This window comes from Sesamum indicum, linkage group LG1 (assembly GCF_026168435.1).
Source record: "Sesamum indicum cultivar Baizhima isolate 11 linkage group LG1, ASM2616843v1, whole genome shotgun sequence".
Classification (NCBI taxonomy): domain Eukaryota; kingdom Viridiplantae; phylum Streptophyta; class Magnoliopsida; order Lamiales; family Pedaliaceae; genus Sesamum; species Sesamum indicum.
The window spans coordinates 681,246-697,432 of NC_142657.1; the positions used below are offsets into that span (position 1 = coordinate 681,246).

General features: G+C 34.4%; 3 protein-coding genes across 3 annotated transcripts; 2 read left to right on the forward strand and 1 right to left on the reverse strand.

Moving 5' to 3' along the window:
• Nucleotides 1-2,477: 2,477 nt before the first annotated feature.
• On the forward strand, nucleotides 2,478-6,935 carry LOC105158488 (protein NUCLEAR FUSION DEFECTIVE 4-like). Its single transcript, XM_020692787.2, has 3 exons — nucleotides 2,478-2,931; nucleotides 5,335-6,236; nucleotides 6,407-6,935. The coding sequence occupies exons 1-3, from the start codon at nucleotides 2,623-2,625 to the stop codon at nucleotides 6,876-6,878; spliced, it is 1,683 nt and encodes a 560-aa protein (XP_020548446.2). The 5' UTR covers nucleotides 2,478-2,622; the 3' UTR covers nucleotides 6,879-6,935.
• Nucleotides 6,936-7,344: 409 nt separating this feature from the next.
• Nucleotides 7,345-9,084, reverse strand: LOC105158577 (UDP-Glycosyltransferase superfamily protein). Its single transcript, XM_011075411.3, has one exon. The coding sequence runs from the start codon at nucleotides 8,913-8,915 to the stop codon at nucleotides 7,449-7,451; it is 1,467 nt and encodes a 488-aa protein (XP_011073713.1). The 5' UTR covers nucleotides 8,916-9,084; the 3' UTR covers nucleotides 7,345-7,448.
• A 3,735-nt stretch (nucleotides 9,085-12,819) lies between these two features.
• Nucleotides 12,820-14,151, forward strand: LOC105158662 (vitellogenin-2 protein). The gene has a single exon (XM_011075523.3). It carries the CDS (start codon nucleotides 13,114-13,116, stop codon nucleotides 13,909-13,911), a length of 798 nt encoding a protein of 265 aa, XP_011073825.1. The 5' UTR covers nucleotides 12,820-13,113; the 3' UTR covers nucleotides 13,912-14,151.
• The last annotated feature ends 2,036 nt before the right edge of the window (nucleotides 14,152-16,187 follow it).

Below are 16,187 nucleotides of genomic sequence, written 5' to 3' on the forward strand. Positions count from 1 at the left end.
AAGTAAAAAAATAAAGAAAAGTTTACAAAGTTTCAAAAGTACAAAAAAGAAAAAAAAGTATTAAAATAGTCAATTTAGAATAATAAAATAAGAATTATATGTCAAGTATTATTAAAAAATAAAGGCCCAACAAACCCACCCAAGCCCAATCCAGGACCAGGTGATCCTGTGCCACTGGGTTGGATTGGTCGCAAGTATTGATCGGGCCAGGCCGGGCTTAGGATGAACTATCTAATTTTTTTACTAATTCAATCCGATGCTGAAGTGGATTAACCCGACCAAACCTAATATTCATCTTGACTTCTTTATATTTCTTTTTCTCACAAACTCTAATATTTAGAATAAATTCGCGATTATAATTTATTTTTTTTCTTATATTATCTATGTTTTTTTTTCACAAATTTATTTATTTCTCATATCCTCACATTATTGTTATTTTTTTTTATCTCACATCATAATTATTTTCTATATATTGGTGGAGACAAAAAGAGGAAAGCCACCATAGTATTTGGTTTCATTCTTTGCCCATCTCAGAGATTGGCCAAAACATGGTAAATATTTGCTTCGATTTGTTTTTGAAGTTTTGGTGGTGTTTTGAAACGGTGCCTCATTTATTAAGTGTACACTAATTATAGACCCTACAACTAAAAAAATTATATTCATACTCATACATATATATAAATATATATTAAATAAGTATGATTTGACAATGAACAATAATTTTTGTCTCTCACTAAACACTATCAAATATACCATACTTATTTTATATTATCAATAAAAACAAATCCAAACATATATACTTATTTTTCTTTCTGTATTTTCACAAAACACATCAAAACAAATTAAAAATAAAAGCAAACGTAGTGCACGGTTTCAGCCTGCTACTTGGTTAGTCTGCAGCCGCAAAATCTGTCAGTTTCTGTCCATTGATTTCATATGGATGGCACCCCATGATTCGCGTCCACGGCCTTCGCTACTAATACAACTTCTAGAAAGCCGAATCACACGATTCCCATTAAATCACACCTACAAATTCTGTGGGTTGCAGTTTAGCGTACTGTTTTTATTAACGAATTTAACGCATGTGATTTTAATTAGCTTGGTTCACGCACACAGTTATATTGAAAATTTGATGTAATTACACATAAATTATTTATAATTTAAAAAAATTATATTTAATACTTTTAACATTTACTAGCAAAAAAAAAAAATATAGCTCCACTTGCCCCAATATCAAATAATTTTTTTTGACTAAACTATCATTATACTTCTTCACACATTAATGCACGTAAGAATTTATGTAATTCACCTTTATAAAGATAGTTCGATTAGAAAATGTTTGTTCACCTAATAAGTTAGTATTAAATCAAGTTTTTGTTAATATCAATTAATTCGGTGAATATTGACTTAAATGGGATGATCTATTTATTAGATAAATATCATGAATATTAAATTATAAAAAAATTACGTATAATTACAGATTAATTTATAAAAGAGTGATGCAATCATCCCATTTTAATGATATTTAATTTGATTCTTTTTTTCTCCTAGGACAATATGACACTACGACAATTTTTTGGAAAAAAGAAAAAGAAAAAGAAAATGAAAGTAGGTAGGTGCATTGGGAATGGGAAGCAAAGACTGGTAGCAGACGCGCGCCATCTCCCACAGGCCGCAGGGGCCGTATCCGCACCCAATCACAAGCCTCGCTCTCAGTTAGCTCCCTCCGCCCTTTCACTCCCATTGTCCGCCGGGGCCCACTCCCAACCCTCTGTTATTGCTCTACGTCCTACCCCAATAGTCAATCCTAAAGTTAGATCATCCAACTTATGATTATGGATTCGAGTTTCATTAAGTATATAAAATATTATTTATATTAATACATCGTCGAATTAATATATTACTCGATTATTCAATTTACTAAAATATGACTGTAATTATATAATTATCGCAAAAAGTTAACAATTGGAAGAATTAAAGAGTCGCTTGCAATAATTCTACACTTGTCAAAGCTGTAAGTTAAACAGTCATAAAAATTAAAAGTATTTGCATATAAAAGTTGGAATTAGAGGGAATATAAAAAATTTTGTTCGGATCATTTTTGACCGAATCAAATCAATCATATAACAAGTGTATTTATGTGATTGATCATTTTTCCTTAACTATACACCAACTGCACAATAAATGTATTGTACTTGCCGATTCGGGTTTGACCGAACCGAATCCGAACTAGAATTTTTCGAAAATAGTTTAATAACTATAATCTTAGTAGTAAACTGCAAAAATTGGTGTGAAGTTGCTTATAATATTTGACTTAAATTAATTTTAATGTAATTTAAATAGTTTAAAATAAAAAAATTAAAATCAGTATTTTTACCTATTTTGAGTAATAAATGGATAAATATTTATTTGTATGTATTTTTTAAACCCAAAGCAAATTAAGAAAGACAAGATTTTGAGCATCACTCACTGTTTTTTTGTCATTAATAGAGTGGGAATTTATGTTAGCGTATATAAAAGCTTCCACGTAAGAATTCATCCACCACCACTAAACCCAGTGGAGATTGGAGAGCCTCAACGTCTAAGACCGCCGTCGTGCTGTGGCGTTTTCCGGCGTTCCTAATGGCGGGGCAGTCACGGAAGTGGATGATTCTAGTGGCGACGATTTGGATTCAGGCGTTCACGGGGACGAATTTCGACTTCTCGGCATACTCATCGGAGATGAAGGCGGTCCTCGGTGTGTCTCAGGTGCAGCTTAACTACCTCGCCACAGCGTCGGACCTCGGCAAGGCGGTGGGATGGTCGTCGGGGCTGGCGCTCATGTGGCTGCCGCTGTGGGCGGTGATGTTCACGGCAGCGGTCATGGGATTGGTTGGGTACGGCGTGCAGTGGCTCGTGATTAGCAACGTGATTGCCTTGCCGTATTTCGTGGTTAGTTATTCTCCCCTGTCAATTCGGTACGTGCGTTTGGTGGTCGTTGCAAAATGCGAGGCAAACGCCGTGCTCAATTTTTGTTCTTCCTCTTTTGGTTTTCGTCCAATTCTGAGTACTTGATTTCGTATGCACATAAGTAGTTAAATTGCACGTCTCGTTTTCAGAAATTTGTTTGCATTTACATTCATTGTTCAGAATAATTTTGATCAGGTCGCTATATAAAAGTTACAAGTGGGTGTTTGCAACTTCCGCATACCAAACTTCAAAGAAAAAGGTTTTCCTTTTAAAGCTAAATAGAAAGGTACTTGTCTAAGCACTGTAGTATGTAAACAACACAAAAACTATAGCACAGTATTTCCATTTTTTTATTTATTTTTTAATCAATATTCCAACTTTAAACTTTGTAATTCTCACTATTTATTTCAGATACTCTCAGTTTTAATATTTTTCACTTTAACTCTTCTAATTATAATACAAAAAGACGAAGAAAATAATGTAGATTGCACTCCTAGGAGTGTAATTTAAATCTCTAGTAACATTGTTTTAACCTAAAACTGATCTTTAAAACTTACGTTTTTAAAGTTCATGAGACCCCAGCATTATTATAATTTTATTGGCCGTAGTGAATCATAAAGTGCAATTCCAATTGGAGATTTTAGGTTCAAATCCCTCACAATATTTCTTGCATAGCATTTTAGTTTCTTTATATTTGATTAGTTTTGATTTGAAGTGAGGAAGTATTATTAATTAAAATAACTCGATTATAACTATTTTTTGTTAAATATCAATACTTAACAATGACAATTTGAATAATAATATCCTGATCGATAAATACACCTACTATTACAATAGAACAACATCTGATGTATATAGTGAAATTCGAACTTATAATCTTAGGTCTCAACTTTGCTAACTGAATTAGATCTTGTCGGAATATAAGCCAGCATTCTATAGTTTGAAATACAAGTTAGCATTCTATAGGTTGAATAAATTTTTGTAATCTTATTTTTGGACAGAATATGGTATTTCCCTTTTAAGTCAACGATATAATGCAACAAATCCTGTGACCTTATCTGATACTTTGGGGCTGCGAATGGACCCAAATTCCTACTACACTGTTACAAATTTACAATTACAAAGAATAGGGACTAGGGAAAGGTGCATTTAGTGTGAGGAAATTGTAGCCGTGAAAATATATTTGTACTTGAAGCAGAATATGTGGGACTATGTCCTCCAAGTGATCTGTCTACCCATCCCAGGAACAACTATTCACCTATACCTCATCTAATTGTCTTGACAGTTTGGGCCTCCTTAATTTGACTGCTCCTTTTCCATTTTAACGCTATCCAAAACCTATGTAGACTTTTCATTTTGTTATTAAGGTTAATTATACTGCACTCCTTTTAAAAATAGAGAATTATACTTTCGAACAAAAAAATTTTGAAGTTATACTTACACCCCCTAAAAAAAATCTCTATTTACACATGACTCCCTTTCATTAGGGTTTGAATGAAAAATATTGGTGTTAACAAAAATAATTACATGAATTTTCAATTTCACCCCTATTCTGATCTCGCATATGTTTTTATACTTGTAAAGGGGTAACATCATTACACTTTCCCCCTTATAAGTATAAAATTATTGAATGGGAATGTTAAATGAAAGGCAAAAATGGAAATTTATATAAATTTTTTGCTAACTTCAACATTTTTCATTCAAGTCCTAACAATAGTAGGTCAGGAGTAACCAGTGAATTTTTGGTGGTGGTGTAAGTATAAGTTTGGGAGCTTTTTGGCAGAAATTGTAATTTTGCATTTTGAAACGGAGTATGAGTGTAATCGACCCTTATTATTAAAAGCATGTTTCTAATTTATTTTGTGGTACCAAACGTGCAATTTTCCCTTTTTCTTTATTGCTCGACGGCCACTTTCTCTTTTTTTTTTTTTTGTTTGTTTGGCCTGTTGGTCAAATTTAGATTGAATGAATTTGAACATTGTTCACACACATTTCTTCTTCTGGACACTTTGGTTGCATTATGTTTCACTTTATTATAGCTCACTGTTACTTTGTTATTTTGAAAACTATATTATGGTAGGTTTTTTGAGAAATATATTATCTGTGGTAGGCTCCTATCAAACACATTGCTCATATCAAATTGAACCGACAGTTTGAGCAGATATCTATTTTAGTTTTTTTCTTCACATATGAAGTAAAATATGATATCAAGAAAAAAGTATGTCTCCGGTTGTTTATTAAGACTCACAGGTCTAACTGCAATGCTTCTCTCTGTTGGATTAACAAGAAATTAAACCATGCATCATGTTGTTGAGTTTGCTGTTTATGCAAATATGATAACATTAGTGATTATGGTGACATCACTATGTCAACTTTATGTTGCAGGTATTTTTACTCTGCTTGTTAGCTGGATGCAGCATCTGCTGGTTCAATACAGTTTGCTTTGTTCTCTGCATAAAGAATTTCCCATCTAATAGGCCACTTGCTCTTTCTCTCACAGTGAGCTTCAATGGTGTAAGTGCAGCCTTATACAACCTTGCTGCGAATTCACTTAACCTTTCAACGTCCGCCGTCTATCTTCTCCTCAATGCTTTAGTTCCACTCTTCACATCAATCGCAGCACTAGTGCCCATCGTTCGTCAACCTCCCGTGGATGGTCCCGACCCTGATGTCGTTAAGCGCGACCAATTTACATTCCTTAAGTTAAACTTGTTGGCTGTTATCACAGGCCTATATCTTCTTTTCCTCCATCCATCAAATGCATTAATGGCTTGTTTCCTCTTTGCTGGTGCCGTTTTCCTTCTCATTCTTCCTTTAGGAATCCCTGGTGTTGTCTATGCTAGAAACTGGTTCAGGCGCACGGTTTACTCAAGCTTCCGCCTTGATGGTTCAGGATTTATTCTTGTTGATGCTGAAGATCTGGAACTACATAAAGAGCTCCTTAGTCGTGATAGCCTGGCAAATGGATTAACCAACTCTTCTAACATTGAAGGGTCTCCTCATGGTGCTGATAAACGTTGTTCTTGTGCAACTGTGATTGAAAAGGACCGGCTAGTGATGCTTGGGCAAGAGCATACAGCAAAAATGCTCGGCCACAGTTTGGACTTTTGGCTGTACTATCTTGCATATTTCTCTGGAGGCACTATTGGTCTTGTGTACAGTAATAATATAGGGCAGATAGCTCAATCACTTGGACATAGTTTAATGAACTCAAAGCTCATCACTGTATATTCTGCCTTCTCCTTCTTCGGTCGCCTGCTTTCCGCTGCTCCAGACTTCATTCGAGCGTAAGTAAAACTCATTAAAGTTTAATTACACATATCCAATTCTGTGACATAAAAACGGAAAACTTGAATCTAGATAACAAGATTCCAACATTAGCAAAATTTGGAGTTGTTATGACTTGTGACTAATATATGCTGTTTGTTATTACTGAGAGATGTATACATATTTGCAGAAAAGTCTATTTTGCCAGGACAGGATGGCTTACGATTGCTCTCCTGCCTACACCAATCGCCTTCTTTGTTCTTGTGGCATTCGGAGGTAACCCATTAGCAATCCAAGCTGGAACTGCACTCATTGGACTCAGCTCCGGGTTCATATTTGCTGCTGCCGTTTCAATAACATCTGAGCTCTTCGGACCTGAGAGTGCTGGTGTAAACCATAACATTCTCATCACAAACATCCCCATTGGATCCCTCATTTACGGATTCCTAGCTGCATTGGTTTATGATTCCAACGCGGTTTCAGGTGTAGGCCTTCTGGCTAATTCAGTGGTGTGCATGGGAAGGAAATGCTATTTCTGGACATTTGTGTGGTGGGGATGCATTTCTCTTCTGGGGCTAGCATCTAGTGTGCTGTTGTTCATAAGAACTAGGCCTGCTTATCACAGATTCGAACAAAGTCGAACATCGACAATGTTGTATTAGTGAATAGTGAATATCATTACAGATAGATCAAAAGTGATCATATAAAGTTTGCCTCTACTTAACACTCTTAATTCATTTCCAACAAAGTTAAATATGATCATTCTGCATCCTCGATTCCAAATTGGCGCTCATTTTATATTTTATTTTACATATACACGACTTATGTATAATTAGGCAGCGTAAATTAAGCCGCCAGCTAATAGCTTTCTTGAGATAGTGTTATTTGAAGGTTCATTGGGACAACCAACGGAGACCACAGAATGCAGCTAAATAATAAGTAGAATCTAAAACAGGAGGGATTAAGTTTGAGATTTTAAAAGGTTTGACTTTCTGAACTCAACTTGCAAGAAAATCTAAGATATAATTGAAGGATCTAATCTACATCATTCATCTTACACTACCACTCAGCTTAGACAAAATCAAATCCACAGAGTATATTTGAAAATTATTTCGGAGTTCTGGTCGATGTAGGAATAGTTATTTGTATTGTATCCTTAAATTAATAACAATCTTACTGTAAGAAAAGTTTGAATCCCCCAACAGGGGAAAAAAAAAAAGAAATTGATGTGTCTAAGGGTACATACAAAATGACTGATTCTTGATACAAAGAAACAATCTTTCATAAGCTAGTGCCATTTTCCGGGCTGTAAACATAGAAGCTGCATATTCCCTGCACGCCCTTCCTCTCTGTGACAGCCTCTTCGCCCCTTCTGCCACCACCAACTCTAACGCCTCGTGCAACGATTCGGTGTTAGGTGAAAACATGAACCCGAATTCATCATCAACCACAATAGTCCCCTTAATGCTAGGAAATCTTGATGCCATAACAGGCTTCCCAGTCATCATTGCCTCCATCAGAGTGAGATCAAGCCCTTGTGGCCTAAGAGTTGGATTAACAAAAATGTCAATTGCGTTATAAAAAGCCCGTAACTCTAGGGGATTCATCGATCCCAAGACTATGACTTGAGGCCCCAACTCTTTGTATCTATGCATCCACGGCCCAGAGCCGGCCACGATCAAGTAGACATGAGGGTGCTTGGTTATGAGCTTGGAGAAGGCCTCATAGAGTAGCGGGTGGCCTTTATCTTTCACTAGTCTCCCTGCAACACCGAGAACTAGGCTAGCATTCTCCGGGACACCAATCTTGGATCTGAACTCTTGCCCCAATCCCAAGTCTTGGACGAAGTCCTCCTCATTGACACCATTAACTATAACATGAACTCTCTTGGTTGGGATTTGGTACACATCTCTTAGCATTTCACCGCAACTGTCACTTATGGCTACATGGTGTGCATAGTGTGAGAAGAATCTGATCTCATTCAGAACTTTGGGGATCATAACTTGTAAACTATTGTTGAATGCAGGGGACATCAGTTCATTAGGCTTCCGAGTCAAGTCTTGGTAGATGCTCGACTGCACGCTCTCAAGTGCTATCCCATGCCACGAAACGGCTAGGTTGGGAACTCCCTTCGCCAGCCAAAACGGCAGCGCCACGCTCTCTGAGTGGATCACATCAAAGGGGTCGTCCCGGTTCTCTTCCTGGAACTGTTCCCATGCCTTGTTGTACCGCCATTTGTCCGGTTCACCCTCGTGCCAATGCACTACGGGATACGAGGGTGAACTTTGTTCAGTCTGCTGTGCGATTGGAACGATCTCATTGGCAGGGGGAGAAGTGAAGACGTGTACTCGATGGCCACGACGTGCTAGAGCCATGTGGAGCGTATGCGCGTGCCGTTCCATACCACCGGGAGTTGAGCTAGTGGGCCATTTCCTTGAGAAGACGGCGATCTTGAGAGAAGTCGGTGGAGGGTTGTCACCATCGAATTTGAGCTTGTTCCAGGAAAACTCGGCGTAGCGGAGATCGCCGGACCATGTGAACTTGTCATTGGAAGAGATGAGGTTTGTGCAGATGTAGTTAGAAGGAGTGTGGAGGAGAAGTAAGGCGGGAATGGTGAAGACAACAATGAAGAATAGGGTGATGGAGAGATTGGAGTGGAGATGGAGTAGTGGTTTCTTGGGCTTGTTGTTGGAGGCCATCTCTTGATGTTTGGGGTACAAAAGTGGTTGGTTTTGGTTCTAATTCTATTCATGAATGAGTTGAAAAGTTTAAGGAAAGTGGAAAAAGGCCTTTTTGTTGGGGAAGTTAGGCATGTAATGAAGGAAAGTGCAAGTTTCTTTCTGGCTGGAACATGGATGCCTTTTAGTCTATGTATTTCTCTTGCCCCATCTCACCACTAAAATGTGATTTTTTTAAGCCTTCACACCATTTTGACTTGCCTAACTCTTCTCTCTCCCTCTCTCTCTCTCTCTCTCTCTCTATATATATATACACACACATGTGATTTTTCAAATAATAATAAATCGTTATAATTATGACGAAACTCAAGAGAACCCGTTGTAATTTACTCATAAAATTGATTCTCACCAAACTGAGATTTGGATTAGTATTTTCTAATCTCTCAAATAAATGAAATTTCTTTCTTTTTCGCCCCTTATATTTAGATTATATAATTAAACACCAAACCAAAAAAAAAAAAGATGGGTTTGATGAATCTGAATTGATGAAATTAGAGTAGTCCAACTCCTAACACCAAAATAATTACAAAATTGAAGTGCAATTTAGATTAAGAGTTTGCAGTATTAATTTTATACCTAAAAAGTGTACTTTTATGAATGGGAGAGAGAGTAAGTGTGAAAAAGACGTCATGGGCTCTGCTGCACTTAACCAAATTAATATTTCTTAATACACATTTTTTGTTCATAGAATTTAATTCGGTACAGCTCCACCTCCACCACCTTTACTTCACAACTCCTCAAACTCAAATCACACGCTTTTGAATGTGCAATTTTGACCAATCTAACACCTTTTTCGCCATGTTTTCAGCATTTTGCATTTGCTCATCCAATATATAATACCAATATATCTAAATTATTATTAGGTAATTTTTTAAGATAATACAAATAAAATGAGTTATAATATATGAGATAACATTTTGGATAAATACAAAATAAATATTAAATATATTCAAAATAAATGATGTTTCTAACCAATAAGATTTTTTCTTGATAATTAAAATATTGTGTAGATAAATACAAATTAAATTATTAATTTAAAATAAATGAGATTTTCTAATTAGTGAAAATATTTCTTAATAATCAAAAAATTCAAAAACATCGAACAATAGTAGTCGGTCATAATTGATCTAAATTGGTCAAACTTCGTTATGCTATATATATATACGTAGAAGAGTCGTGTGGCTCGTGCCATACACGGGTTTAATTTAATTTTAATTAGAATTACATTTTATATAAGATTTTTAAATTAAGTGAATATCGGATGAAAGTAGTTTTCTAAATAAAAATAAGAATTATAAATTTGTTACGTGATTAATTTGTTTCTAGTACCGAAGAGCGATGAAATTATGGAAATCACAAGTTGTACCGAAAAGATTAGGATATATACTAATAATGTTTTAATTTAGTGGTTAAAGTTAAAATTTCATTAATAATTCCATAAATATACATTACACTTCTCATATAATTAATTTAAATTGAACCAAACTCGATCTGAATCAAAATTTACAATAATACTCATCACTTCCCTCCCTTGAAGGCAAAGTTGAAACCGTTTTTCTTCATCAACTTACCACTCCCTTTCTCTTGCTCTTTCATGCCTTTTTCCTTCATCAATTTATCATCCTCCTTTACAAGAAAACCCCCTTTTTCTCCATAAATATTTTCCTCCATTCCATAATCTCCATAGTAGGCATTATTTCTCAAAAACTTACAACTTTCTCTACAACTCTGGTCGCATCCCTTCTTCTTACAACATCGCCACGGATAACAGCTTGGTCGTGGAGAAGTCGGCGACTCATCATCCATGCAAGAAAATAAACCAAATTTATTATTTCTTTTGTTATTTTCTCCTTTTTGTGGGCTTTGATTTGTTTTTTCCTGGAGAAAGAACTGATGAAAATAAAACATAGTTCCTTTTAGATTGTATGGTATAGATTTGATAATAAATATGATGTTGTCCTGACTTTAATGAAAAGATGATGTGTATGTTTCTGTTAGATTTCACCTCATTAATAACATTTGTATGATAGAAAGAAACTGTTACATGTTCATTTGTGTATTGCTTTTTTTACTTATTTTTTGGAGCTATTGTTTGCTTTTTCCATTATGAAATGATAGTAACGTGTCCTCAAACTTAATATTCTTACAAATATTTCTCGCAATAACTCGTAATATTTGATGAAATGATGTAATTCTTGAATCGGGACGTGAAAATGGCCATTTTATCCTTACTGTTTTTGTTTTTTAATAAAAAAAAAAGTTGACGAGGCGAAATTTCTTTCTTGCCCTTCTAGTCCATAAAAGAATCTAGGCAAATTTTTAAGAAAATAAGTATAAATTATTTCAGGAAAAAAAAAATTTTGGTCCATTAACTTTGTCCGCGATTAATTTTAGTATACTAACTTTCATTGTTATCACATTTTAACCAATAATTTACAGAAATGGGTCAATTAAATACAAATTAGGACTTTATTGCCAATTTTTCGGCTAATTTAAATATTTCCACCAGAAATTGCTGACTTGGCAAGGCCATGGTAAAAAAGCAGCCAGTATAGCCATATGTATTTTCACATAGACAATGACGTGTACATCTTGTCAAATTATTCAAAAGCAGAACTCCCCAAATTCTTCAGCCTTAATATCTCTCCCCTCTTTTACTATTCACTCTATTATTGTGTGAAATCTAAAATTGTTGCTACTAAAATGGTGATGATGAGAAACCCATCCCTCAATGGAGATTATTTTTCCCTATTTATTAGTTGGTAATTGGCTTTGGGAGGGAAAACTAACATTTTTCCCTCAAAAAATTGCCACCTCAAGTGTCATGTAACACTATAGTACCACATGGGACTAAAAATTCCCAAATTAAAGAGCATGTGCCGTGCACATGCTATTTTCCGGCAAAAAATCCAATTTCATTCGCCACCGTGCTTAATTGATCCATTTCTGTAAATTATTGATCAAAATGTGATAACAACGAAAGTTAGTGTACTAAAATTAATCGCGGACAAAGTTAATGGACCAAAATTTTTTTTTCCCATTATTTCATAATCCACAAAGGCATGTTGATTATTTCACCATAAAATGGATGAAAATCTAATCGAGACTAACGAGATAGACTAGTTGTCGGACAAACGTAACTATTGGTAATTTTTTAAAAAAAAATACCTTCACTCATCATTTCTTTTTCAAGAGTCAGATATAAATGGCTTTAATTAGGCCCAAAATCAAAAAATAAAATAAAATTACACACTATAAAAAGTTGGACTATTCTTACGTTATAAATTATTATGCTTTAATATTATCACAAATATAGTATTAAAGACGAAACAAAATCAATGCGGAAAAATTTAATATTTAACTATGATTAATTAATATTTTTCATAATTAAGAATTATAACTAATTGTTTTGTAAAAACAACGACTAATGTCGTGTTTTTTTAACCGTGATTCACTAAAAGAAATACTACTTTCGGTAATTGGTAATCTATGGTTAAAAGTGAAAGAGCATGACAAACACCAATTAATCATGATTATGCGATGATTATTAGCTGTTGTTTATGTAATTGAGGTCATAATATTAACTACAGTTAAAAATCATAACAAATATTTTAGCTATAGATAAAATCATGAAAAATATTTATTAACCTTGATCAAAATTTTTTCTATTAATATTTTTGGACTGTGATGAATAATATTAATTTATTATAATTTTTAAACTGTAGTCATGGCAATATTTGCAATTATAGTATTCGATACTAATTTTTATTTCAATCATGACAATTATTTTATAATAAAAAATTATGTTTATTCTAGTAATATCACATGGGCATTAAAGAACATCAAATGCAAAAATTATTTATATGTAATTAAAATAAAAATATAAAATTATAACGATTGAACCATAAAAGAGAAGGCCAAAAAAAGAAAAGTAGGGGTCAAATTGATACTAAATCAATTTTCAGGGACCAAATAGCAACACAAGATTGGAAGAGCTGGAGCGCAATCAAAGGGCCCACACATTTGACAGTGTGATGACTAATGCCACATTCATGAGTTAGCCGTTGGGACTGCTCAGGCGACTACTTCTGCATCATCACTGAAAAAAATTCTTGAAAACATCAAAGAGAAGTTGTTGTAAATTGAACTGTGTCTGAAAATGGATGATTTCTTCTCCGATAGCGATGGTGAGAAGGCAGTGGAAGAGCTCTTGTCTCAGGCTATGGAGTCGACTGTGCTTGAGCAGGTGGCCGCCATTAACTGCGCTGGTTTCACGGATTCTGGCCTGCCTTCTCACCTTGAAACTCGCTTCCAGAGGCTCAAGTCGTTCCCATCATCCACGGCGAAGCCCACTTCGCTGTCTACGAAAAGCTTCAGTCTTTCACATCCTACAGAGTTCAAGAAAATTGACTCTGTAAACGAAGCGAAAAGTTCTGATTCCGTTGAAGAGAAGAATGGGGAAAGAAGTGAAAAGGTGTCTTCTACGTGTTTGAAGAAAAGCCCAGTAGAGAAAGTTTGTTTGTCACCTTCTAAATCGTCTGATGATGGGAGTGTTTCACCTGCCAAGAAGAACCCACGAGAGAAAATGCAGAAGAAGGGAAGAAAATCACATTCTTCCTCTCCTTGGGATGAATTTTCCAGTAGGTCTGTTTCTCCACCTGCGAAGACTGGTTGCTTCTTGTGTTCTCCCAAGAAGGTGTCAAGGAAGAAGAATAAAGAAAACAGGGGTTTGGATTTGGGGCTTGATTGGGGGAAGCATGATGAGCTTCTATCTGACTTGAGTAATTTTTCAGTGCATAGTCAGAGAAAGATGATAAAAAAGGCTATGGAGGAGGAGGAGAGAATCTCTAGGGAGGCTGAGAAAATTGTGAAGTGGGCTAAGCATGCTTCTGCAAGGATGGATGTTTCAAGCATTGAAGATGAGCTAAGTGATGATGAGAATGCTAAATTTCCCTAATCTGTTTTCTTTCTTACCATATATGATATAGTTCAAATTTTCTCTGATGTTTTATCTCTTTGCTATGGTGTTCTGGTCTGATTTGAGGGGATCAGTTATAATTTATACATACAGGAGATATGAACAGTATAGTATAAGAGTTGTCTACATGTGAAACACTTGAAAAGAAATGAGTGAAATATACCTTTCTTCTGCCTTCTTGAGGAAAATAGATGAGTCTGAGATTCGAATTTGATTGAATTTGTTGATGCTTATGGATTGTTGGATGTTGTAGGATATACTTGCTTGGTTGGTGGCCCTCTTCAATTGTGCTTTTCTATCTACCTTGCTAGACATTATGGGAACTTTGAAATCAAGGTGTTTGCTGTTGTATCTAGGAATGTAGGATGGAAGGCTGGCCTAATTAGGACGGCACCATAGTAAACGATCATTGAGAGTGTTTGGATTGCTTGTTGGTTTGTTACTCGAGTGTTTGGATTGCTTGTTGGTTCTTTACTCAGCCGGTTTTATTCCATGCCGAAACATTCAAAAGAAGCTAAATTACTTCACAAGTCCTTTTATGTTTCATTCAGTATTGCAAATCATCTTCCTTATATTACTTGCAATTCATCTTGTGAACGCAATGATGGACTGAGAAACTTGGGAGGAGAATTTTAGTACTTCCTTGTACTAAAGGGCTTTGCCTTCCGTATTAGTACTTGTACTGAAACTTTAAGGTAAAATTCTTTACAGCAGTGTAAGAGATGTCATCTTGACGATGGACCTTGGAAATGCCCAGTTGCCAATCTGATCTGCATCATGTTAATTGCTTCTGTTTTTGCATATGGGCCTTCTGTTTTCCCTTTCCTCTTTCTGATTGTTGCCTTTGGGGTTTGATAGTGTTGATTTATGTTGGAGTTTGCTTTACAGACATGGTAGGGTGTGATTAGATAGGAAACTACATTAGATACTGTGACAACATGAGACACTATGGCTTCTGAGAACTTAGCAAAATATCATAAACTAAGACTTACACAAGGATCTGAATATTTTTGTAGGTGTTAGTACGTTAATGTCAGACTAATATATGATTGACACGTATCAATTTTTTAAATTAAAATATTAAGTAACTTATATGTTAATTAATGAGTGATAATGCATACAATACAATACATGTGTTAACGTGATATTTATATAATACTAAAATGTGATAGAAGATTTGTTAGCAAGAGAGATGGTTGTTGGGCTCATGGCCTTGAGTAGAAGACGAACCCAGCCCAACCCGTTTATTAGTTGGATTGGGTAGTAAGAGTTGTGGGTTGGGCTAGGTGATTCATCAAGCTTGTGGGTTTATAACAACCCAAGTATTTATATTTATACTAATATAAAAAGAAAATACTTTTTTATATTTACATACTGCAGTTACCTCGTCTATTTTATGTGAATCAAAAAATATCCTTCAACTGATATAAAAACTAACTTATTCAATTTTTACATTAACTAATAAATTAGTTTTCTTTGATTTCTTTCTTTTTAAAATGTAATGCATTGATTTATATATTTTACTCTTATTTATAATATATTTTAAAGGATAAAATATTTCTATACTAATATAAAAAAAAAAAGTCCTTCACACTCACAAATGATAGTTAATAACACAATTGTACCAATTTTTTGTGAAGTTGAAAATGCCCTTCAACTAAGAAAATAACTGATTACAACTTTCAAAATTTTACGTCAACAGATAAAATAGTTTTGTTTACTTTCTTTCTTTTTTTCTTAATATAATGTATAGATTTATACATTTGCTCTTATTTATCGTACATCTTAAAGCATGAAAGATTATTTATATGCACGAACGACGTGCCACAAATGCTAGTACTATTAAAAGAACATTCTTTGTTGTACCAAATTTTAAATATCCAAATTTACTATTTGATTTATTTTTTTCTCTTAAATATTGATAATAGTAATTTTAATATTTTTTAATAATTTTATAATTATAATTTTGGATAATTACACTTTCTCCCCTAAAGTTTGATGTAATTACACAAAATCTTCTATAATTTAAAAATTTACATCTAACGACCCTGAGGTTTGCTTTCGTATAATATTTAAATCTGTTCGATATTCAAAATTGACTGAATTTATTGATATTAACAAAAAAAACTAAATAAATAATTGATATTTACCTTCAATTGACTTATTGTAGGTCAAATAATTTTTTTTTTACTAAACTATATTTATAACTATGAAGATATACCTCATCCTATGCATTAACATGTGAAGATATAATA